General features: G+C 39.9%; 1 protein-coding gene across 2 annotated transcripts in view; it reads left to right on the top strand.

Moving 5' to 3' along the window:
* LOC115214313 (tektin-2-like) overlaps positions 1 to 25,000 on the top strand; it is an 86,946-nt gene that overhangs the window by 35,663 nt on the left and 26,283 nt on the right. For both annotated transcript variants that reach the window (XM_029783487.2, XM_036504806.1), the window contains one exon: positions 8,037 to 8,260. In XM_029783487.2, the coding sequence (XP_029639347.1) occupies positions 8,037 to 8,260 (224 nt within the window). The remainder of the gene's footprint in view (positions 1 to 8,036; positions 8,261 to 25,000) is intronic.

Below are 25,000 nucleotides of genomic sequence, written 5' to 3' on the forward strand. Positions count from 1 at the left end.
GCAAAGGTACCGGGGCCTCAAGGAGTAGCGTCCCTGCCTTCCTGAGCTAGTTTTCCACCACATTTCTTAAAAATCATGGTAGAGGCCTTGGTCTCGGGACCACTCGTGTCTAGAAACTGAGGTTGGGGGTAAGCAAGGGCACACTTCCTGGAGAAAATCCAGCTCCAAAAATGCTTCATGATAGAAAGGGAGAATGAGCACCAGCCAGCCCAAAGGTTGGGGGGGTGCTGCACCTGCCTGCCTCAGTTGCTATGGCATTGAGGTAGATCCAGGATGATGATGAAAGGGAAAATAGTGCCAGTTATTTGTGAGATTGGACAAATATGCTCTCGCTTTTGCTTGGCTTTCTTAAGCATTCTTTAATCAAGTATACCCTTTGTCATTATGGATTTATTCTCAATTAATTACAGTTATAAAGTTAATTATTGCAACATTACTTATAACAGCAATTGCTTTAGTATTTATTTTCCACTAAGAAAATAAATATTTCTATTATTTCATTTGTGTTTTATATCGCTTTGTCACACTAACATACATACATACATTATTAGTCCATGTAAAAATAATAAACACTTCTCTCACTATTGACCTAGCAGACGCGTGAATGACAATACTTCACTGATGAGGTCTAATCAAACCAAAACAGCCTGGAGTCGTTAGTCTGATTGCCATAAATTAGATTATTTTCTTCCTATTTTCCAATTTACCTATTTCCAATTTTAGTGGACTCTTAGGCTTCAACTCTTAAAGATTCTTTATGTTTTCAAATTGTTGTTCTAATCACAGTTTGACTGAGTTAAGTATTGTTTCACAGGCACAGGCATGGCTGTGTGAGTTAAGGAGCTTGCTTTGCAACTATGTGCTTTTGGGTTCAATCCTACTGCATAGCACCTTGGGCAAAAGTCTTTTACTATAGCTTTGAGCCAACAAATTCCTTGTGAGTAAAAACAGTAGACAGTGTATGGAAAAGAACACTCAAGTCTGTTGAGATCTTGATAAACAATTCATACTTTTCGTACACAAAAAGATGAATGTTGCTGTTACTACAAATGACAAAATGTTGAGAGGGCTTTTGTTCTTGGTCTAGTTGTAGCAGCAGATAAAATGATGTTAGTTACTTGCCAAATACTGACTTTTAATGGCATTCCTCTGACTGCTCATCGCCTTTCTGTTGTCAGCTGCTGTCCACCATCTCTGTTGGTCAACTCCTAAAGTGTCTGTCTATCAATGCTCTCTCTTCTGCATCCCCAAACTCTCTGTTGTAACAGGATGAGAATTCAGGAACACTGGAGGGGTGTCTGGTCTGACTCTGTCACATTCAATTCAAGTTGAAGAAACAGAGACAAAGTCAGGCTGTCTTCAATAACAGTAAGTGGTGGTTTATTCTGCAGTTTACAGGCAAAACATGTACACATGTATTTCTTGTGGGGAAACAGGCAGCCGAATCCACAGGACTGGTTACAATGTTCTCTCGTGCGAGTCAAGATGATTTGGTGTTCGTTCCCGCTTCGTTGGGGTGAGGTTCTCTGTGCGTAGGGTTGTTCCCTGAGAGAAAGTCAAGCCACGTCCGACCGCTAGCGCTTGCTCTGCCAGAAAAGACCGATTCAGCGGTCAGGCTTTCAGGTTGCAGTTCCTGCACATGTGCATGAGGAAACTTCCGGTGGCCAACCGGAAGTAATCCAATTCTGCGCATGTGTGCTGAAACTTACACAGTAGCGTCACTACGCTGTCTTGTAGTCATGGTGTGTTGAGTTTTACACTGGTCGATAAGCTCAGAATGAAACTAACCTAAAACGGAAAAAAGTTGTTGCCAGAGCCTATTTGACGTGGAGTTGTGAATGATCAGATTCTGTTGATCACATGGGCAATATTCTAGTGAATCGTGATGTCAAGCCATTGCTGAACATTCCTGCTACAATGGAAACTGTGTGGAAGCTCATCGTATATGTGTATATGTGTGTGCATCATTATGTTTGTGTTTGTGCTCCCCACCACCACTTGACTACAGGTGTTGGTTTGTTTACATCACAGCAACTTTGCAGTTTGCCAAAAGAGACCAATTGAATAAATACCAGATTTAAAATTCAAGTACTTGAGTCAATTTGTTCTACTAAACCCTTTGACACGGTGCTCCAGCATGGCCACGGTTCAATCACTGAAACAAGTAAATGAGTTAACTCACCTCAACACAACCATAACCTCAGTCAATTAAAGCTACCATGTTTGCTACATTAATTAATTTTATTACTCCTGCCCCAAGACATAGCATAGCAGCTACAACAGAGCATGAACTCATGCCTACACTGTTTGTAGCCAAACACCCCTAACCACACAACAATTTTGCTTCACCATTTTAGACAACAAAATATTGTTTTAGATAATTTCATTATAGATTTTATTTAATAAAATAAATGTTTCAGTTCAGATTCTATGAAATTATTATTACTGTTATTTTTTAAAAATATTATTGTATTTTTATTTTAGTTATTTTTTTTCGTATTCGCTCAAGGAAATTATTATGAATTCTAAATTTCTATCTAAAAATAGAAATACAGAGATTGTAGACTGCAAAATTGTTATTTCCTTGTTGCTTCCCCCTTCAAAGCCATAAAAAAAAAAAATTAAAATAAAAAAAAATGTCATATTTTCGATTCAGACTGTAAATTTTCTGTTGTAAGAAGAAAGAAGCCTTAGTTTTTAGCAATCTGCTTTAAGAAATTTATATGGCATTTGACTTTCTTGGCAACCATCCATTGAAGTGAAAATGTAAGGAGGTAAAAAAAACAAACAACAAAATATATAAAAATTACAAAATAAGGTCTTGACTTTCATTGTTATAGCAGAATATATCATCATCATCGTCATCATCATCGTCAGTCATCATTATCAGTCATCATCATCAGCGTCAAAAGTCATCGGAGCCATCATTATCAGAGTTATTGTTGCCTACATCATCATCATCGTCATCATCACTGTCGTCGTCATCATTGTTGTCTACATTATCGTCATCATCATCATCATCATGGTTAATATGATCATTTATCATTATTGTTTACATCATCATCACCACAATCATCATCAGCAGTAACAGCATCACTATCGTCATCTTCATAATCATCATCGTTGTCGTCATCGTTGTCGCCGTCATCATCATCATGGTCACCATCATCATCACCCTTGTCATCATTGTAATCAACCTCATTTAACATCTGGGTTGGGCAGTTTGAGAGAGTCTTACAAGTGAGGAGACTGCTTCATATGCCAATGTTTATCTTGACATAGTTCCTTTCGGATGAATGCCCTTACTAATGCCAATCTCTGAATGTACTGGATGTATTTCATTTTTTTCTTCTGTGTGACACCAGCATTAGTGATGATCACCTCAAATACGTATATATACAGAGAGAGAGAGAGAGATTTTAGATAAGTTCCTCACTCCATTCTTATGCTTGATTCTTGACATAGTTTGACAACAACCATTATAATTTCTGATATGTTAACCATTTAAAACACCAAATAGAAAAGGAACACAGGTATCATACCAGTTTTTATGCTTTATATAATGTACACATGTTTCAGAAAGCCAACTAGTATTAATTACGATATATATATTTATGCTGAGACCCCTTTGGTCATGACTGACCATGGGATTGCGCCTAGAAAGTTACCCACCCAGGTACAAGTCTGAGCAAGGTTGCTTATAGAAGACCAGCCGTCACCCATGCATACCGGCCTCCCCTCTCCATGCCACCAGTGTTATCCAAGGGAAAGGCAAAGGCCAATACAGCTTGGCACCTGTGATGCTGCAACTCATTTCTACAGCTGAGTGTCTTGCTCAAGAACTCAACATGCAACCTCGTCCAGGATTCGAACTCAAAACCTCACGATTGTAAGTTGCCACCCTAACCACTGAGCCATGCGCCTTCACTATATATGTATATATAGTGTGTGTACAGTTAAAGTTTGGCTCCATGTAGATTATTATAGTCCATTCAGCTTCCAGTACAGTGGTTAGTTCGCCTCTTGACTCAGTAGGGTTATTAGTTATGATATATAAAAAGCATATATACTGGAAATTAAGACAAACACCAGTATGAGTGTTTAGTTTGGAACTAAATATCTATACTGGTATTTGTATTAATTTCCACTATCCATAATAATAAAAGCAAAACTCTGTCTGTCTGCCTGAGACCTCTGTATCTCAGCCTACATTTGCTCTACATAATCATATTCTTTTCTACTCTAGGCACATGGCCTGAAATTTTGGGGAAGGAGGCCAGTCAATTAGATCGACACCAGTATGCAACTGGTACTTAATTTATTGATCCCGAAAGAATAAAAGGCAAAGTCAACCTCAGCGGAACTGAGTATATGAAGACAGAATATAAAACATTTCACCCAACATGTTAATGTTTCTGCCAGCTTGCCAAAGTTATACCTTTTTGGAATCAGGATGATCCCAGGATAAAAAAATCTGCCCTTCATTTGCTTCTTGAACATCCAACACTGGGATCTGATCTAAAAGCAGTTCAGTTGCTACTTCTAGCAGGTAGTGTTTGGCTGATTCCCATAATCTTGGTTGGTGTTTGTTAGAAAACGTTGGAGATGAAGGGGTAGATAAATGACATTCACTTCATTAATTTTACATCGAGAAAGCACCATTTGAGCATGGCCGCTGCCAGTACTGCCTGACTGGCCTTCATGCCAGTGGGACATAAAAGCACTCAGTGCAGACTTTTAGGCTAGCTCCTGTGGAGGGCTAATTGAACTTGTGGCCCAAAACTAAAGAGATCTAAATAGCATGACTATAATACATCTACAATGACTATATGCCCTGTTGGTGTTTGATTAGGGGTTAAGGATGAATGAGAATTAATTCTGTAATGCCATCATTCTATTGTTCCAGTCCCAAGTTGAATTCCAATTGTTGGCCAATTTGTCCAAAAGTTCTTATCATCATCATCATCATCATCATCGTTTAACATCTGCTTTCCATGCTAGCATGGGTTGGACGATTTAACTGAGGACTGGTGAACCAGATGGCTGCACCAGATTCCAATCTGATCAGGCAATGTTTCTACAGCTGGATGCCCTTCCTAACGCCAACCACTCTGAGAGTGTAGTGGGTGCTTTTACGTGCCACCAGCACAAGGTACTAGCAACAGCCATGCTCAAATGGTGTTTTTTACGTGCCACCTGCACAGGAGCCAATCCAGCAGCACTGGCAATGACCTTGCTCGAATGTTTCTTCACGTACCACTGGCCCAAGTGCCAGTAAGGTGACACTGGTAATGATCACACTCAAATGGTGCTTTTTGCATGCCACCAGCATGGAAGCCAGTCAGCTGCTCTGGCAACGATCACAATCAGATGGTGCTCTTAGCACTCCACTAGCACAGATACCAGAAATCGAATTTGATTTCGATTTTGATTTTGATGCGTATGTTTGATATATGTGTGTGAGTGTGTATGTGTATAGGAAGAATTCACAAAAAAACAAACAGATGTATTAGTTTATATATAATGGAATAGTTACCATGAAGCATTGTGTAGAATATATTGTATAAAGGCTCATGGGTAAGACCAGAACTATGTGTAGTAAAAGCAAGGCAAATCACATAAAAGCAAATAATATGTATTAATGTAGACTTACCTTGCATTTAATATTTCGAGGTTATGAACTCATTCTCAAGAAATTAATGAATGTTGCAGATGTGCGTGTGTGTGTGTGTGAGTGTGTAACTTCCCGTGCATGTCCACTCCACACACACAAACACACATGCACATCTGCAACATTCATTAATTTCTTGAGGATGGGGATCATAACCCCGGAATATTGAATGCAAGGTAGGTGTACATTAATTTATATATATATATAAATGAAAAAAAAGTATTGTAAATAAAAAAATGACTGGTAAAAATGTATAATGTATACTGAGTGTACAACCGGATGGGTGGTCCCTAATTATTCATCAGTTATCAATCAGATGGTATTACTCAATTTTGCACCATTATGTAATATATATATATATATAATATATATATATATATATATATATATATATATATATGTACATACATACATATACATATATATATATGTACATACATACATATACATATATATGTATTATAAACATTTACTTACTCACATACACAGACACAAACATATGCACACACACGCACACATATACATACACGCATATATACTCGTGTGTGTGTGTGCATTGTTTGTGTGTGCCATTGTCCTGACATCTTGTTATGGTTATTAAAAAAACTATGACTGTCTTAGAAGAGATTCTGTTTGTTTCCAGTTTTCTGTGAAACACATGACTTCCCATGGGAAATATCGATTCGCTTGGAAGCAAGTGAGGGTTGGCCAATGCAAACATAGAAAAGATGGATGCTAGGCTGGCTGTGTGGTTAGAAGCTAGCTTCCCCAATCACATGGTACTGGGTTCAGTCCCACTGTGTGCCACCTTGGGCAAGTGCCTTCAACTATAATCTTGGGCCGACTAAAGCCTTGTGAGTGAATTTGGTAGATGGAAACTATATATATATATATCTGTGTGTGTGTGTGTGTGTGTGTGTGTGTGTGTGTGTGTGTTTGTCCCCCGTAACCACTTGACAAATGGTATTGGTGTGTTTGCATCCCTGTATATTAACAGTTCAGCAAAAGAGACTGATAGAATAAGTACTAGGCTTAAAAAAATAGTCCTAGGGTCAATTTGTTTGGCTAAAACCCCTCGAGGTGATGCCCCAGCATGGCCACAGTCAAATAACTGGAACAAGTAGAAGAATAAAAGAATATATATGTATATGTACACATCATCATCATCATTTAACATCTACTTTCCATGCTGGCATGGGTTGGACAGTTTGAGTAAGGTCTGGAAAGCCAGGAGGTTGCACCAGGCTCCAATCTGATGTGGCAAAGTTTCTACAGTTGGATGCCCTTCCTAACACTAATCACTCTGAGAGTGTAGTGGGTGCTTTTTACGTGCCACCGGCACGGGAGCCCGTCAGATGGCACTGGCATCAACCATGCTCGAATGGTGCTTTTTACATGCCAATATATATATATATATATACTCTTTTACTCTTTTACTTGTTTCAGTCATTTGACTGCGGCCATGCTGAAGCACTGCCTTTAGTCGAGCTAATTGACCCCGGGACTTATTCTTTGTAAGTCCAGTACTTATTCTATCGGTCTTTTTTGCCGAACCACTAAGTGATGGGGACGTAAACACACCAGCATTGGTTGTCAAGCAATGCTAGGGGGACAAACACAGACTCACTAACACATACACACACACATATATGTATATACATATATACGACAGGCTTCTTTCAGTTTCCGTCTACCAAATCGACTCACAAGGCATTGGTCGGCCCGGGGCTATAGCAGAAAACACTTGCCCAAGATGCCACGCAGTGGGACTGAACCTGGAACCATGTGGTTGGTTAGCAAACTACTTACTACACAGCCACTCCTGCGCCTATCATCATCATCATCATCATCATTATCATTTAACGTCTGTTTTCCATGCTGGCATGGGTTGGATGGTTTGACTGTGGTCTGGAAAGCCAGTGGCTGCACCAGGCTCCAATAGAAATAAGAGCTAAAATGCTTGAAATGTAGGTGTTTCTATCACCCTAGTCACATTTGGTGAGAATTATAATAATCCTTTTTGGTGAAGCATTGCAAACTGCTGTTTATAAATCCCTGTTACTTAGCAGTTCGGCAAAAAAAGACTGATAGAATAAATACTAGGCTTACAAAGAATAAGTCCTGAGGTCAATTTGTGTGAATAAAGGCAATACTCCAGCATAGCCACAGTCAAATGACTGAAACAAGTTAAAGAATAAAAGAATATATATATATTTACATGCATGTGTGTATATGTATGTACATACATATATATGTGTGTGTGTGTGTGCATTTATATGCATGTATGTCTGTAAGTTGTATTTATATTGACACAACAGATGTGATATTTTCCAAATTATTTTATAATTTTCCTCTTTGAATATAGCTTGAAGAAGAAATTGCTGAGTTAGAAAATGACATTCGTGAACTGAATCTTGCAATTGCTAATAAAAGAGGTCCCATGAAACTAGCACAGACGCGCCTCGAGAACCGTACATGTCGTCCTAGTGTAGAACTGTGTAGAGATGCCCCGCAGTATGGTCTCACTGATGAAGTGAAGCAGCTTGAAGCTACAATTGCAGCTCTTGAAGAAAAACTGAAGCAATCTCAGTAAGTATTTTCTGATGAAATATAAATATTATGAAAAAAGGATTAAGGCAGTGACCTGGCAGAATTGCTAGTGTGCCGGACAAAATGCTTAGCGGTATTTCGTCTGCCGCTACGTTCTGAGTTCAAATTCCGCCAAGGTCGAATTTGCCTTTCATCCTTTCGGGGTCGATAAATTAAGTACCTGTTGTGTGCTGGGGTCAATATAATCGACTTAATCTGTTTGTCTGTCCTTGTTTGTCCCCTCTGTGTTTAGCCCCTTGTGGGTAGTAAAGAAATTGGTATTTCACTTGTCGCTATGTTTTGAGTTCAAATTCTGCCAAGGTCAATTTTGCTTTTCATCCTTTCGAGGTCAACAAAATAAGCAGCAGCTGAACACTGGATGTCATTGAAATTGACTCATTCCCTCCCCCAAAATTGTTGCCCTTGTGGAAAAATTTGAAACCATTATGAAGAAATTATCATCTCCCTTGAAATAACTGTGACCACAAGGAGACCATGAAGTTTAATTTTGTAATGTCTAAAATTATTAATGGTGTTTTTGTATATGACCATTCTCTATATATTTGAAATCCCTCTATATATTTTGAGTATAAAATTTGTTTTTATAAGGAAAAGTTAAACAGGCGTAAGTGTGGTTGTGTGGTAAGTAGCTTGCTTATCAACCACATGGTTCTGGGTTTAGTCCCACTGTGTGGCACCTTGGGCAAGTGTCTTCTACGATAGCCTCGGAAATAGTAGATGGAAACTGAAAGAAGCCCGTCGTATATATGCATATATATATGTGTGTGTGTGTGTGTGTCTATGTGTGTGTATGTTTGTGTGTCTGTGTTTGTCCTCCCAACATCGCTTGACAACCGATACTGGTGTGTTTACATTCCTGTAACTTAGCAGTTCAGCAAAAGAGACCAATAGAATAAGTACTAGGCTTACAAAGAATAAGTCCTGGGGGTCGATTTGCTCAACAAAAGGCGGTGCTCCAGCATGACCACTGTCAAATGACTAGAACAAGTAAAAGAGTATATATATATATCATCATCATTGTCATCATTTAACATCCGCCTTCCATGCTGGTATAGGTTGGACTTTATACTCATGCCGACATGAAACACAAATGACAAATGATAAATATTGGTGATGATGATGATGATGATGATATATAGATAGTATTAGAACTTTCTGCAGAATGTCAGAATTGAAAGAACAGAGCTCTATATTAGTCAATAGAGCTGAATGTGATGATCAATGTAGTCTACCAGCTCAGGAGTACCTAAGGTTTTGAGATCTATATTTGTTGGCAATTATTCAATGCCTTACACTCTCATCAGTCCTATATATGAAGGCAATTATATGTGTGTGTGTGAATGTGTGCATATATGTATGTGTCTCTGAGTGTGTGTGTGTGTGTCCGTGCATGTGTGTAGTAATAATGGTTGCTGGAATAAATTGCATTGAATAAATTGCATTGAAGCTTTTTATGAACGCACTCAAAAACAAACTTAAAGGTTATATGTACATATGTATGTGTGTGAGTGTATATGTATGTATATGTGTGTGTGTGTGTTTATGTTGGCCCATGCTAGTGGGTGTGACCAGCCCATTTATGAGTACCCCTCATTCATAAATAAACTTTGCTTACGAAGACCTGTTGAGGCAAGTGAAATCAAAATCAAAATCGCTGACATGACCGATGACAGTACCGCCTGATTGATACTTGTGTCAGTGGAACATTAATAGCACCATCCGTGTGTGGTAGTTGCCAGGCCTGCTGATTGGCTCTCGTGCTAGTGGCATGTAAAAAGCACCATTCGAGCATGATCGTTGCCAGCGTCACCTTACTGGCATATGTGCTGGTGGCACATGAAAAACATTGCCAGTGCAGCTGGACTGGCACCCATGCAGGTAGCATGTAAAAAAAAACCCTTTTGAGCATGGTCATTGCCAGAACCACCTGACTGGCCCTCGTGCTGGTGTCACGTAAAAGCACCCACTACACCTCAGAGTGGTTGGCATTAGGAAGATCATCATGATGATTATGATGTGTGTGTGTGCGTGTGTGTATATATGTATGTCACACACAAGAAACATATACACATCATAAACACACATACATATGCACACATTTATACATATGAATACATACATAAATACTTATATTCATTGAATTCAACGCATTAAATTAATATTTTTATGAGAATTAGTAATGATGTAGTTTTTACATTTTCAAATTCATGTTTATTGGTTTTAGACAAAGTAGACAGGCACTAATCTGACGGCACAGCCATAATTATTTTAATATCAACAATTTCTACAACAGCCACCAAACATTATCATTACCATTTGCATAGAAATAATGCCGTTGAAAAGTAAGGAATCCTTGGAAGTCATTGAGGCTCTTAATTTTATCGTATTGTTTCTTGTTGAGGTGTTACATTGCGAAACGTAAGATAACAAATTATTGATTTGCTTTTGTAAGTACAGAGACATCAGTGAGCATCACTATCATTGTCATCATCTTCAGCATCATCAATATCGCCACCATGACCCACCACCCGCTATCATCACCAACGTCACTACCACCACCACCACCACCACCACCACCACCACCATCATCACCACTACCATCACTACCACTGCCACCGCCACCACCATCATCACCACAACACTACCACTACCATCGCCACCACCACCACCGTCATCGTCATCATCATCATTATCACTACAATCACTACCACCACCACCATCACATCACAACTATCAATATCACCACCATGACCACCATCAACGTTGTTATCATCATGATCATCATTACCACAACTACCACCACCACCATCACCATCACAACCACTACATCACCACCATCATCATTATCATTTTAACACTTTCTAATGCTTATGTGATCAAGTGGGATAGTAATTTCCCAGTCTATCGAAGAACAATCAATCCAGACATGGTCACATGGAGAACTGGGAACAAGTTACACCTTTTAAATGAGCCATTTGTTTACAAACATCATGTGATGCGTCAAGCCACTTCAAGAAGCTGAGACATGCTTTTGCAGTGGACTGCAAGCAAATGACAATGTCTGACACCATTGGTGAGGCCATTGTTCACAATCAGTGAGCACAAGATGAGAGGAAATACAAGCTCACACAAACACATGTATATGTGCATGCACACATCCCATACACACGCACACACATGCACACACACACACACGCACATACAACTGTCATTTTTCAGTTTCCATCTTTTTCACTTGGTAGGCTTTGGTCAGCCCAGGGCAGCTACAGGATGACACTTGCCTAAGGTGCTGCACAGTGGGACTGAACCAGAAACCCTATAGTTTGGAAACAAACTTTTTAACCGCATAACCATGACTGCACTCAACGCAGTTAAAAATATAAAATGTTACGACCATCATGGATAAGTTGCTGACTTTCTACAAAGATCAATTCAGACCAATACCAGAACACTGTTCAGATTCCTGGAAGAATGCTGTTGTATGCACAAACACTTGAAAGAGAAACTAAAAGTAAATCACCTGATTGGAGAGCAATAAGTCACCTAGAATCACACTATCACCACTGGTACAAAGAAATACAAGTTCTATCATCATCATCATCAACATCATCGTCATCATTTAATGTTTGTGTTCCATGCTAGCATAGGTGAGATGGTACCACAAGAGCCGTCCGTGCCAAAGCGTGCACCAGACTTCTGTGATTGTTTTGGCAGGATTTTTACAGCTGGATACCCTTCCTAACACCAACCATTCGGCAGAGTGGACTTACGTGTTACAAGCACAGACGAAGTCAGTTTTAGCAAGGTTTTTACAGCTGGATGCCCTTCCAAACACCAACCACTTTACAGTGTGGACTGGATGCTATGACAATTACCTGTGCTGCTCAACACTAGCAAACAGATTACCATTTCTGCTTCAGACCATCTGATGTACTTATCCCTTCTACTTAATCCTCCTTTTATCCCTTCCCCGTCAACCCTGTGCTAAGCAATTTCCAAAACCTTTCAACTCTGAGCTGGTTTCCTCTGGAATTCCTTTCCTTGATCATATGGTTTTCTGAAAGGGAATTTGATCCATAGATATGTGATTTCTAAATATTGTAAATACTGATTTCAAATTTTGACACAGGGCCAGTAATTTCGGGGTAAAAGGGTAAATCAATTACATTGACCTCAATGTTCAACTGGTACTTATACTGTTGACTCCAAAAGGATAAAAAGCAAAGTCGACCTTGGAAGAATTTGAACTCAGAATATGAAGACTAAATGCTGCTGAGCATTTTGTCCAATGGGATAATGATTCTGCAAGCTCACTGACTTAAATATTGTAAACTATTGTCATCCTCATCGTTGGACGGTTAGCCTGGGGACTGGCAAGCTGGGAGGCTGCACTAGGCTCTAATCTGATTTGGCAAGGTTTCTACAGCTGGATGCCCTTCCTAACGCCAACCACTCCAAGAGTATAGTGGATGCTTTTTACATGCCACCAGCATGGGAGCCAGTCAGGCAGCTGTGGCATCGACCACACATGAACGGTGCTTTTTACATGCTACAGGCATGGGGGGAGCCAGTCAGGCAGCACTGGCATCAGTCATGCTCGAATGGTGCTTTTTACATGCCACTGGCATGGGTGCCAGTCAGGTGGCACTGGCATCGGCCATGGCTATGGTTTCACTTGGTTTAACAGATCTTTACAAGCACTGCATATTGCCCGACGATTGAAGGGTGCTTTTAAATGGGCCAGTTATGCGACACTGGCATCGGCCACAGCTATGACCTCACTTGGCTTGCTGGGTCTTCTTAAGCACAGCATACCTCCAAAGGTCTTCGTCACTTGTCATTGCCCCTGTAAATTTCTGAATTTAAAATTCAATGCAGCCAATAGAAAAAACCTAAAAGCTGTATCTTGTATGATAGCTTTGTTTTACAACTTAATCTGTCTTTTGCGATTGTAATTCACCTGGCTATTATTATTTTTTCATGATGATGTTCTTCATCATTATCATTTAACATCTACTTTTCTATGTTTGCTTGGGTCAGATATAATTTATTGAGGAAGATTTTCTATGATTGGATAACTTTTGTGATGTAAACCCTCACCTGTTTCCAGGCAAGGTAATAATTTACCTTGTTTTATGGAAAACTACGAATGAACATCATTGCTTGTATTGTACTGATGGATGTTTACAACCATGAAGCCATGCATACACACACACCCACACACACACACAATATGTGACATGCTCTTTTCAGTTTCCATCTACCAAATTCACTCACAAGGCTTTTGTCAGACTGGGGCTGTAGTTGAAAACGCCTGCCCCAAGGGGCTGCACAATGGGATTGAACCTGAGACCACATTGTTGAGAAGTTACATTTCAACCCCACAGCCACGCCTATACCTTAAGCAATTTGACTTAAGAAATGTATGTTATTCTGATGGAGGGATTACAGCCTGAATGCAATATGCTACATTCAAGAAACTGAAGTATTTGAATCAATAATGTTGTTTATCTATTTTTACCCCTTATTTTTAATTCGATTTCCATCTTCCAAAACTTTCTAATATTTCCTTAACCCTAAAGAGCACTTAAATCAGCCATATCAGGCACAAATATTCTACCAGTTTTATGTTCAAACAGGTCAGATCTGGCCTTTCACACTTATTCTACAAAGCCATTCTAAAAATAAACCACCACATCATTGAAATCTCAGTGGTACAAGATAATGCATGATCAACTCAAAACAATGTGAATAATTTAGGCATCATATTTGACGTTAGGAAGGGCACCCGACTGTAAAAATCCTACCAAAACTGTCACAGAAGTCTGGTGCAGGCTTCTGCCTGGCTGGCTCCTGTCAAACTATCCACCCATGCCAGCATGGAAGGCGGACATTAAACGGTGAGGCTGATGATGATGATTTGAATGCTAATGGGTGAAAATGATTCATTAATAAGTTCATAACTAAGCTAGTAATGAACTTATGACATGTCTGTTGGCAGTGACACACTGTGGATTTTTAGATGACAACTAATGGATCCTGAAAACAAGTCTCTCTACAGTATCATGTTATGAAACACAAGTATTTACCTAAAACATGTAGGAGTGGCTGTGTGGTAAGTAGCTTCCTTACCAACCACATGGTTCCGGGTTCAGTCCCACTGCGCGGCATCTTGGCCAAGTGTCTTCTGCTATAGCCCCGGGCCGACCAATGCCTTGTGAGTGGATTTGGTAGACGGAAACTGAAAGAAGCCTGTCGTATATATGTATATATATATAAGTGTGTGTGTCTGTGTTTGTCCCCCTAACATTGCTTGACAACCGATGCTGGTGTGTTTACATCCCCGTCACTTAGCGGTTCGGCAAAAGAGACCGATAGAATAAGTACTGGGCTTACAAAGAATAAGTCCCAGGGTCGATTTGCTCGACTAAAGGCGGTGCTCCAGCATGGCCGCAGTCAAATGACTGAAACAAGTAAAAGAGTAAAAGAGTATATGTATATATACATGTTATATCTACTCATACCTAGACTGTGCCCTTGAGCAAGGCTCCTTGTTTCATGTTGCTCCAGTTTACTCAGCTGTAATGTATAGCAACCAGTGTGCTTGGGCAGCCCTCACTCCCTCCACCTGTCACATCTTGGACGTCCCACTAGGTCAATGATAAAATGCTGAGAATGTGTCTCTGTCTGCATGTGACCACATGGGCACTTGAAACAACTAGCGAATGCATTGTACATGTTACCAAACCACATTCACTCATGAACGATGGCTGGTTCTACTGTTTAGAATTTTCATAAAATAATACTGCTGAAAGATTGTTTTTTCTTTTTAGTCAAAGTCCATTGGGTATTATATGAAAACACATGGCTTGTCACTGCTGACACACATTATAGATTTGCCATCACTGACTTATTACATTGATATATATATATGTATATATATGTGGGTTGTGTGGTGTGTGTGTGTATGTATATATATATATATAATATATATATATAATATACTACACTCGCGGAGTGGTTGGCGTTAGGAAGGGCATCCAGCTGTAGAAGCACTGCCAGATCAGACTGGAGCCTGGTGCAGCCCCTGGCTTCCCAGACCCCGGTCGAACTGTTCAACCCATGCTAGCGCGGAAAACGGATGTTAAACGATGATGATGATGATGATGATGATATATATATATATATATACATTATATATATATACTCTTTTACTCTTTTACTTGTTTCAGTCATTTGACTGCGGCCATGCTGGAGCACCGCCTTTAGTCAAGCAACTCGACCCCGGGACTTATTCTTTGTAAGCCCAGTACTTATTCTATCGGTCTCTTTTGCCGAACCGCTAAGTGACGGGGACATAAACACACCAGCATCGGTTGTCAAGCAATGCTAGGGGACAAACACAGACACACAAACACACACGCACACACACACACACACATATATATATATATACATATATACGACGGGCTTCTTTCAGGTTCCGTCTACCAAATCCACTCACAAGGCTTTGGTCGGCCCGAGGCTATAGTAGAAAACACTTGCCCAAGGTGCCACGCAGTGGGACTGAACCCGGTGCCATGTGGTTGGTAAACAAGCTACTTACCACACAGCTACTCCTGCGCCTCAATGTGTAGGTGTGTCTTTGTGTCTGTGTTAGTCCTCTCACCACCACCACTTGGCAGTTGGTGTTGGTGTGTTTATATCTCTGTAACTGAGCAGTTTAGGAAAGTAAGACTGATAGAATAGCTACCAGGCTTAATAATATATGTAGTGATATCGATTTGTTCAACTAAAAACAATTCAACGTGGTGCCCCAGCATAGCCTCAGTTTATGATAACAGATGATATCACACAAATTTCCAGCTTCAAAAGTGAAGATAACATAGAAATTTGTTAAGGTGACCACTTATTAAATATGCTGGCTGGACAATTGGTTGCATCACTATCTCTTTACTAATGCTGCACTGTGTCTATAGTCAAAACCGTTGACCTTTCAGTCCAGGGAATAAGGATCTGTGTGGCTGCTTGACTTGGTAGAAATAGCAGCAGAATCTCTCTCTCTCTCTCTCCCCCCTCGCTCTCTTCTCAAACTACACCCTACCACATTAAAATAGAAAGGACACATTGGTCAATGTAATCCTAGATACACTGTGCCCCTTCCAGCTTTCAGTATTTGCTAATATACCCATAAGGTGAACGACAGAGAACTTCTGTGCAGTCACTCGACCTGCTAGAAATAACAGTCGAATCTTCTTCATATCACAGTTTGTCACCTTACAACACAGAAAGGCTACATTCTATAATGTAGTCCAAGATACGTTATGCCTAAAAAAAAAGAAAAAAAAGACTGGTTGGTAATGGCTGGTATACCTTTAATCGTAGGTCAGCTCGATCAGGGTTAACCTAAGACTAAACATTAACCCTACAATATCCTCGTATAGCTGAATCTATAACATACACATCATTCATAAAAGAGACTCAACTGACTGCTATATGAACTAAGTATATAAATCATAGACAAACATTTTGCTAGCATGCAGTGCTAACTTAATATCCTCCCATAGATTTAACTTGGGACGCAATGCAAACTCTAGAATTCCCAAGATGTTCCAACGAACCTGGGTTTTCTAGAATCCGTTACACGAATTCTAGAATTGTCGCTGTGTTTACGTCTAAAATTCTGTTATCTAGAGTTACTTCCCTTACACTATGTTATACAATCGATGTCGGTTCTCGCATTCTTTGCTTGTGTTTGCTTATATTACATTGTTGGATCTATTTTGTTTCGTCTACGTTGTTCACGATATTGGAAAACGCATGAACATCACACAATCTCATTCTTCTTCCCCGTAACCTTGTATCTTAGAAGTTAATCAGTTTTTTATCTCTTGTATTAAGTTATGTTGTATTATATATATGGTCTACCGAGATTCCATGTTAATTTTTAAAAGATTTTGTGTGTGTAGTCTAGAATGGAATTTTAATGTGACAAAAGAAATTATGATTTATACACAGAATTCTAATCGAAACATAGACACACAGGTACACACACATGCATACTTGCATACATATATACTGACATATATATCTGATATATATATATATAAACATACATATAATATGAATATACATATACATGTATGTGTGAGTGTGTACATATCATCATCGTCATCATCGTCGTTTAACGTCCGTTCTCCATGCTAGCATGGGTTGGACGGTTCGACCGGGGTTCTGGGAAGCCAGAAGGCTGCACCAGGCTCCAGTCTAATTTGGCAATGTTTCTACAGCTGGATGCCCTTCCTAACGCCAACCACTCCGTGAGTGTAGTGGGTGCTTTTTACGTGCCACCTGCACAGGTGCCAGGCGGGGCTGGCAACGGCCACGGTCAGATGGTGTATTTTATGTGCCACCGGCACGGAAGCCAGTCGAGGCGGTTCTGGCATCGGCCACGAGTCGGATAGTGCTTTTTACGTACCACCAGACCCATCATCATCATCATCATCGTTTAACGTCCGTTTTCCATGCTAGCATGGGTTGGACGATTCGACCGGGGTCTGGGAAGCCAGGAGGCTGCACCAGGCTCCAGTCTGATCTGGCAGTGTTTCTACAGCTGGATGCCCTTCCTAACGCCAACCACTCTATGAATGTAGTTGGTGCTTTTTAATTGCCACCGGCACAGGTGGCAGGGGAGACTGGCAACAGCTACGATCGGTTGGTGCTTTTTACGTGCCACCAGCACAGAAGCCAGTCAAGGCAACGCTGGAATTGGCCATGTTTGGATGGTGCTTTTTACGTGCCCCCGGGATGGAAGCCAGTCAAAGCGGCACTGGCATCGGCCACATTCAGATGGTACTTCTTACATGCCACCGGCACGAGTATATATATATATATATATATATATATATATATATGTATGTATATAAACATACATATAATATGAATATGCATATACATGTATGTACGTGTGTACATATATATATATATATATATATGGGCGCAGGTGTGGCTGAGTGATAGGAAGCTTGCTTACCAACCACATGGCACCAGGTTCAGTCCCACTGCATGGCTCCTTGGGCAAATGTCTTCTACTATAGCCTCAGGCCAACCACAGCCTTGTGAGGGGATTTGGTTGACAGAAACTGAAAGAAAGAAGCACGTTGTGTGTGTGTCTGTGTTTGTCTTCTCACTATCACTTGACAACTGATACTGGTGTGTTTACATCCCTGTAACTTACCAGTTCAGCAAAAGAAACCAATAAAATGCAGTGGAACTGAACCTGGTACAAAGAATAAGTCCTGGCGTTGATTTGTTTGACTAAAGTTGGTGCTCCAGCATGGCCGCAGTCAAATGACTGAAACCAATACAAGAATAAAAGAATATATATATATGTATGCACACACATATATTTGTATGTGTGTATGTATGTATATATGTATATATGTATATGTGTTGCCTCAGCATGGCCACTGTCTGATGACTAAAACAAGTAAAAGATACAAAGATACACTGAGAAAATGAGAAAGAGGGAGAGGAGGAGAGTGTTTTGTGTGTGTGTGTGAGAAAGAGAAGAGAGATCTACGGATGCTGCCTAAACAGGTAAATAAAAAGATCTCAACAGAAGCTAAACAGCACAACTGAAATATTTTACACACACACACACATACACACACACACACACACACACACACACTCACACAGTAAATGTATATACAAGTGTGTGTGCATTATGTGAATATATGCAATTGGATATATTTTACATAAGCAATCAGGAAGCAAGTGAAAAATTTAAGCGTGAATCAGGCTGGAATTGAACTCAAGTCCCTTATCAATCTAAAGGCAACCAAATACCATAGTTGATGCTAATCGACAATTTTTTTTAAATTCTATTTTTACAAATTCCAACAATCAGAATCATTGTTATTTCATATATTCCTCAAGACTGCATTACACTAGAATGACCTGACCTTGCTGATAAGGTATCACCACAATTTTAAAAATATTTTCTCAAGCCTAAAGGCAGTGAGCTGGCTGAATCATTAGCAGGCTGGAACTTAGTAACATCTTCTGCCTTGACATTTTGAGTTCAAATCCCACCGTGGTCGACTTGGCCCTTCATCCTTTCAGGTTCAATAAAATAAGTACCAGTTGAATACTGGGATCAATGTAATCAACTTATACCACCCCCTTTCCCTTGTTGCCTTTGTGCTAAAACATTGAATCCAATATTTTCTTGAGCCATAACCCATATATACTCCTGGTTGCGTTTTTGCAACGCAAAACCTGCTCCTACATGTGTTGGACATGAACTTACCAGGAAGCATCTGACTGAACATGCGAAATGTTCAGTAGGTAGTCGACACCCATAGCTAACAGTTGCATACTGTCCTTCTCTTACAGATTGTGAAAGCTTACCATAATGTTTAATCTAAATACAGAGAAATTTTAAGACTTCATCTTTTTATGGGCATATATAGTTTAAGACTTATAAACCCAGTGACTCAGTTTCCATGGTATGTAAGTGACGAGCTGGCAGAATCGTTAGCACGCCGGGCGAAATGTGTAGCTGTATTTCGTCTGCTGTTACGTTCTGAGTTCAAATTCCGCTGAGGTCGACTTTGCCTTTCATCCTTTCGGGGTCGATAAATTAAGGACCAGTTACGCACTGGGGTCGATGTAATCGACTTAATACCTATGTCTGTCCTTGTTTGTCCCCTCTATATTTAGCCCCTTGTGGGCAATAAAGAAATAGGTATGTAAGTGACTGAGATCACAACATTCCCCGCTGAGTGGAATGCCAGTCCATTGTTGGATTCAGAGGCAGCAATTCTGAAGTACATGAGTGGTGCTTTATTTTATCATCTCCAAAGGAATGAAAGGCAAAGTCAACCCCAGCAGTATTTGAACTCAAAACAAAAAGAGCTGGAAAAATGTTGCAAAGCATTATGTCTCAAATGCTTATGATTCTACCAGGTTGCTGTCTTATCACTGCATATACATAGGAGGAAAATTGATAAGCTATAGGCTTATGGCTTGATTTTCAAACAAGCAGCAGGCATTTTTGTTGTAGTCCTGAGCCTCTCTCCCTCATCATCAAAGAGAAGGTCACTCATGATAAGCTGATATCCTAGCCTGGACAGCTGGCAGAATCATTAGCATGCCGGCCGGAATGCTTAGTGGTATTTCGGCTGCCGTTACATTCTGAGTTCAAATTCCACTGAGATCGACTTTGCCTTTCATCCTTTTGGGGTCAATTAAATAAGTACCAATTAGGCACTGGGTTTGATGTAATCGACTTAATTGCTTTATCTGTCCTTGTTTGTCCCCTCTATGTTTAGCCACCTGTGGGCAATAAAGAAATAAATACTACTGTAGACGGTACTAATCTTATTTAATCTTACACTTTGTGTGTGTGTGTGTGTATATGTGTGTGTGCGCGTGTGTGTGTGTATGTGTGGGTGTGTGTGTGCTTGTGTCCGTGCGTGCGCGTGTGTGTGTGTGTGTTGGTGTGTGTGTGCATGTATGTTTGTATCCTGACATCACATGATAGGTGTATATGAATGTCACAGTCATGCAAGCAGTGTCCAATATTATGCGAAACCATGTCAGCTTGGAAACAGGTGAAAGTTAGCAACAGGAAAGGCATCCAACTGTAGACATTCTGCCTTGAATAAACTCTCTCCGATTGCATGCACGCATAGAAAAGTGGACATTAAAACAACAATGATGATGACAATGATGGTGGTGGTGGTGGTGGTGGTGGTGGTGGTGGTGGTAGTGGTGGCGGCAGCAATGATGACAGTGGTGGTGTTGACACTGATGATGATGATAATGATACTTACCTGATGTACAATTCCATATATTACCGAAATATCATAACTTACATTAACATTTGCTAACTTTAATGAATAAACAACATAGATTCATTCCGATATTATCATTATTATTATCATTATTATTATCAATATCTAAAAAAATTTTTATCTTGCTTTTAAACTTACAAACTTTCCATTGTTTCACTATATATTTTTTTCATTTATTAACAAATGTAAACTAATTTTAAATTATTCTCGTTTGTTTGTCCTGCACTTTGATATGCGATGTTATATTGTGAAAATTACTTTCTTCTGTTGGGACTTTTTTTATTCTAACATGTTTTGTCTGTTTTATCTGGTATTGTGTAATTGCCATATGCAACATTTTCCACCTGCATGACGAACCATGAAAGAAAAACATAACAAAATGTCAACATGTCTATATACATGTATGTCCATGTGTATAAATGTATAAATGCATGTGTGTATATGTGTCTATGTCTGTGTATGTCCATGTGTATGTGTGTGTGCGTCCATGTGTATAAATGTATAAATGTGTGTGTGTGTGTGTGTGTGTGTGTTTGTATCTGTGTGTATGTGTAGATATATCATCATCATCATCATCATCATCATTATTTAACATCTGTGTTCCATGGTCGCATGCAATGGCTTAATCAACAGGATCTAACTAGGCAGAGAGCTGCATTCGTCTCCAGGGTCTGCTTGGGCAAGGTTTCTATGGCTGGTGGTGGCTTTATTTTTTTATTCTTTTGTGGCACCAGTACCAGTGAGGTCACCGAATGACTGTCAAAACAAGACTCTTGGACAGAAGTGGGCTGCAGTAGAGAGATGGCTTTGTGCTAGCAGTAGAGAGGCTAAAAGTAAGAAAGAAGGACAAGAATAAGTGTCTTGTTGCAGAAGGAAAGGGAGAAAGAATAGTGGAGATGAAGTATCAGGATCCCCATCATCACGTGTCTTCCCCATTCCCCATGACTGCCCCACACTCTTACAACCTACCCAACCACATGTTGCCTTCTTCACCAGTAGATTGGAGAGCAAGTGAGCAGGTTTGTGCTTTTTGGTGGCAAGGGCAATCCTGGATCAGTAGAGTTCTTTGATTGGCCCTAATTGGAGTTTCTCCTGTATCAAGAGGATTGCATCACTCATCTTATCACATACTTTTATTGCATTTCACTTCTTTTTCCATTTCTTTCTCCTCATCCTTTATCTAAATTCTCACACAAATTCTTATCTGTCCTTGTGATGTCTCCTCTCATCTACGCACCCATAGCCAATGAAAGCAATTATTATATGAAGACTCATAGCTTATTTTGCTGCACATAATGGAAAGTGTCAGCCAGCAGACTAAGGTGACCCTTATTTTACTGGTCATGCTTCAAGAACCCTGCAAAGAATTCTTGCAGTTCCAAGCAATGCTTATTTTTGTAGGTGTTCTACCCTCACACTTGCACCAGATCTTTCTTTCAGCCATGTTGGTCATTGAGTGTTGATACTTCCACGTGCACCAGTTACTATTGGTATCACGTCTACTCTCTTCATTGACCACAACCTTTGTATTTCCCACTTTAAACCATCATAATTGTTTATTTTTTCTTCTTCTTTCATGTTGATCCTGTTGTCATTAGGGCAAGCTAAGTTGATTATCATACATGTTTTTTTTTTTATTCACTACAACAATGTCCAGTTTCCAATGTCTGGTTGAGTGATCGCACTGGATCATTGCATCCCACAGGATTTTGCAATTCTCATTTTCGGTGACTCATACTGGAGTTCGCTCATACCACGTCCTTGCTCTTTGGAAGCTGTAATTTCCACAGAGTCCCCAATGGATCATTCTTTCAACATTGTCATGGCATCTTTTGTATTTGCATTGTGCCAATTTCGGGCATTCGCTAACAATGTGCCATACCGTTTCATCCCTCTCATCATACATTCTGCATTTGTAGTGATGTCTATTTCTGCACTTCATATAGTTGGTCCTTAACACTCGTTCCTGAGCTGTGCATATGAGTGCTTCTGTCTCTATCTCCAGGTCACTCCTCGCCATCCATAGCCACCGGTCTTCTGTATCTGTCTTGGCATTCACATCTCTTGCAAACTGACCATACATTTTCTTTTCCTTCCATACTTTTTCTTTTTTTTTGTTCTTCTTTAGTTTAAATTATTATTATTATTATTATTATTATTATTATTATTATTATTATTATTATTATTATTATTGTTATTACTCTTATTATGGTTGGCGTTAGGAAGGGCATCCAGCTGTAGAAACACTGCCAGATCTGACTGGCCTGGTGCAGCCTTCGGGCTTGCCAGACCCCAGTTGAACCGTCCAACCCATGCTAGCATGGAAAGCGGACGTTAAACGATGATGATGATGGTTAAAGCAAAAAAAAAAAGAAAGCCATTGTTATCAAGTTTATTTTTTGAACTTGTGGAAGGCACACTAGATGCCAAAATATCGTTCACTTGATAACAATGGCACTCTTCTCTTTTTTTGCTTCTATATACCTACTGGAGGAGTTACCTCAATCCTATAAAATATTATTACTATTATTATTATTATTATTATTATTATTATTATTATTATTATTATTATTATTATTTTTTTATTATTATCATCATCATCATCATCATCATCATTATTATTCTGCTGCTCTTCACCAGCCGATCCCCTTTTTTTTGCACTTTAGTCATCTCCTCTCCCCTACTTCCCCCAGCTTGTATGTTATTGGTCACCCTTCAACCCCTTCAACCCTACCCAATTTCTATAATTGTCTCCCTCCTCTCTTCCCTGTCTTCCCCTACTTCCCTCAACGTCAGTCCTTCATAATATCCACCCCCTAACCCATTCCCATATCTAACCATCTAACTTTCCCTCCATACATCCATACTATTTATCAAAAAGAATTAAAGGTCCTTCCTGAGCCATAGGACTGGATTCTTAGAGTCTGTGGCATACATATTTTCCCCCTGGATGGAACACCAGTTCATCACAGGATTACTCCTTTTGCCAACTGAATGAAGTGGAGCAACATGAAATGAAGTGTCTTGCTCAAGAACACATTATTTGGTCCAGGAATTGAAACCACAATCTTACTATCATGAGCGTAGCACCATTACCACTAAGCCTCTCACCTCCACTTACCATCTCTACTCACCTTATGCAACAAGGACCTACTCTGTCCCCACTTGCCTCCACTCTTTCCATCTCTACTCACCTTCTAATCATTTTCCCACCCTCTTCTAAATGAGAGTAGTCATGTAGCCCTTATGCAACCAGGACCTACTCTGTCCCCACTTTCACTCATGCTTTAACCCTTCATTCTCAAGCATAAAGCCATCACCCACTTACACACACACGCACGCACGCACACACACACACACATACATGCACACACACACACACACACACACACACACACACACACAGTCTGTCTCTCTCTCTTTTACTTATACGCACACACACACACTCTCTCTCTCTCTACCTTTCACACACACACACACATAGTCTGTCTCTCTCTTTCAGACACACACACACACACACACAGAGTCTGTCTGTCTGTCTCTCGCTTTCACTCACACACACACACACACACTCTATCTCTCTCTTTCACACACGGTTTTCTCTCTCTCTCTTGCACTCGCACACGCACACTCTATCACTCTCTATCTTTCACACACACACACACACACAGATACACTCTCCAGTGACAGTGTTCCCCCTCTGCTCACATTGTTTATTACACTTGGTCATTTAAAAAGCTGGTTCCTTTTCCCCCCCGTTATACCCAACAACAACATGACAACACCAAACAATCCTAACGATCGCTTTGCATGTGATTGATTATCAACTTGTGAAGTCTTTTCCACTTCAATACTA

This window comes from Octopus sinensis, linkage group LG7 (assembly GCF_006345805.1).
Source record: "Octopus sinensis linkage group LG7, ASM634580v1, whole genome shotgun sequence".
NCBI classification, from domain to species: Eukaryota; Metazoa; Mollusca; class Cephalopoda; order Octopoda; family Octopodidae; genus Octopus; species Octopus sinensis.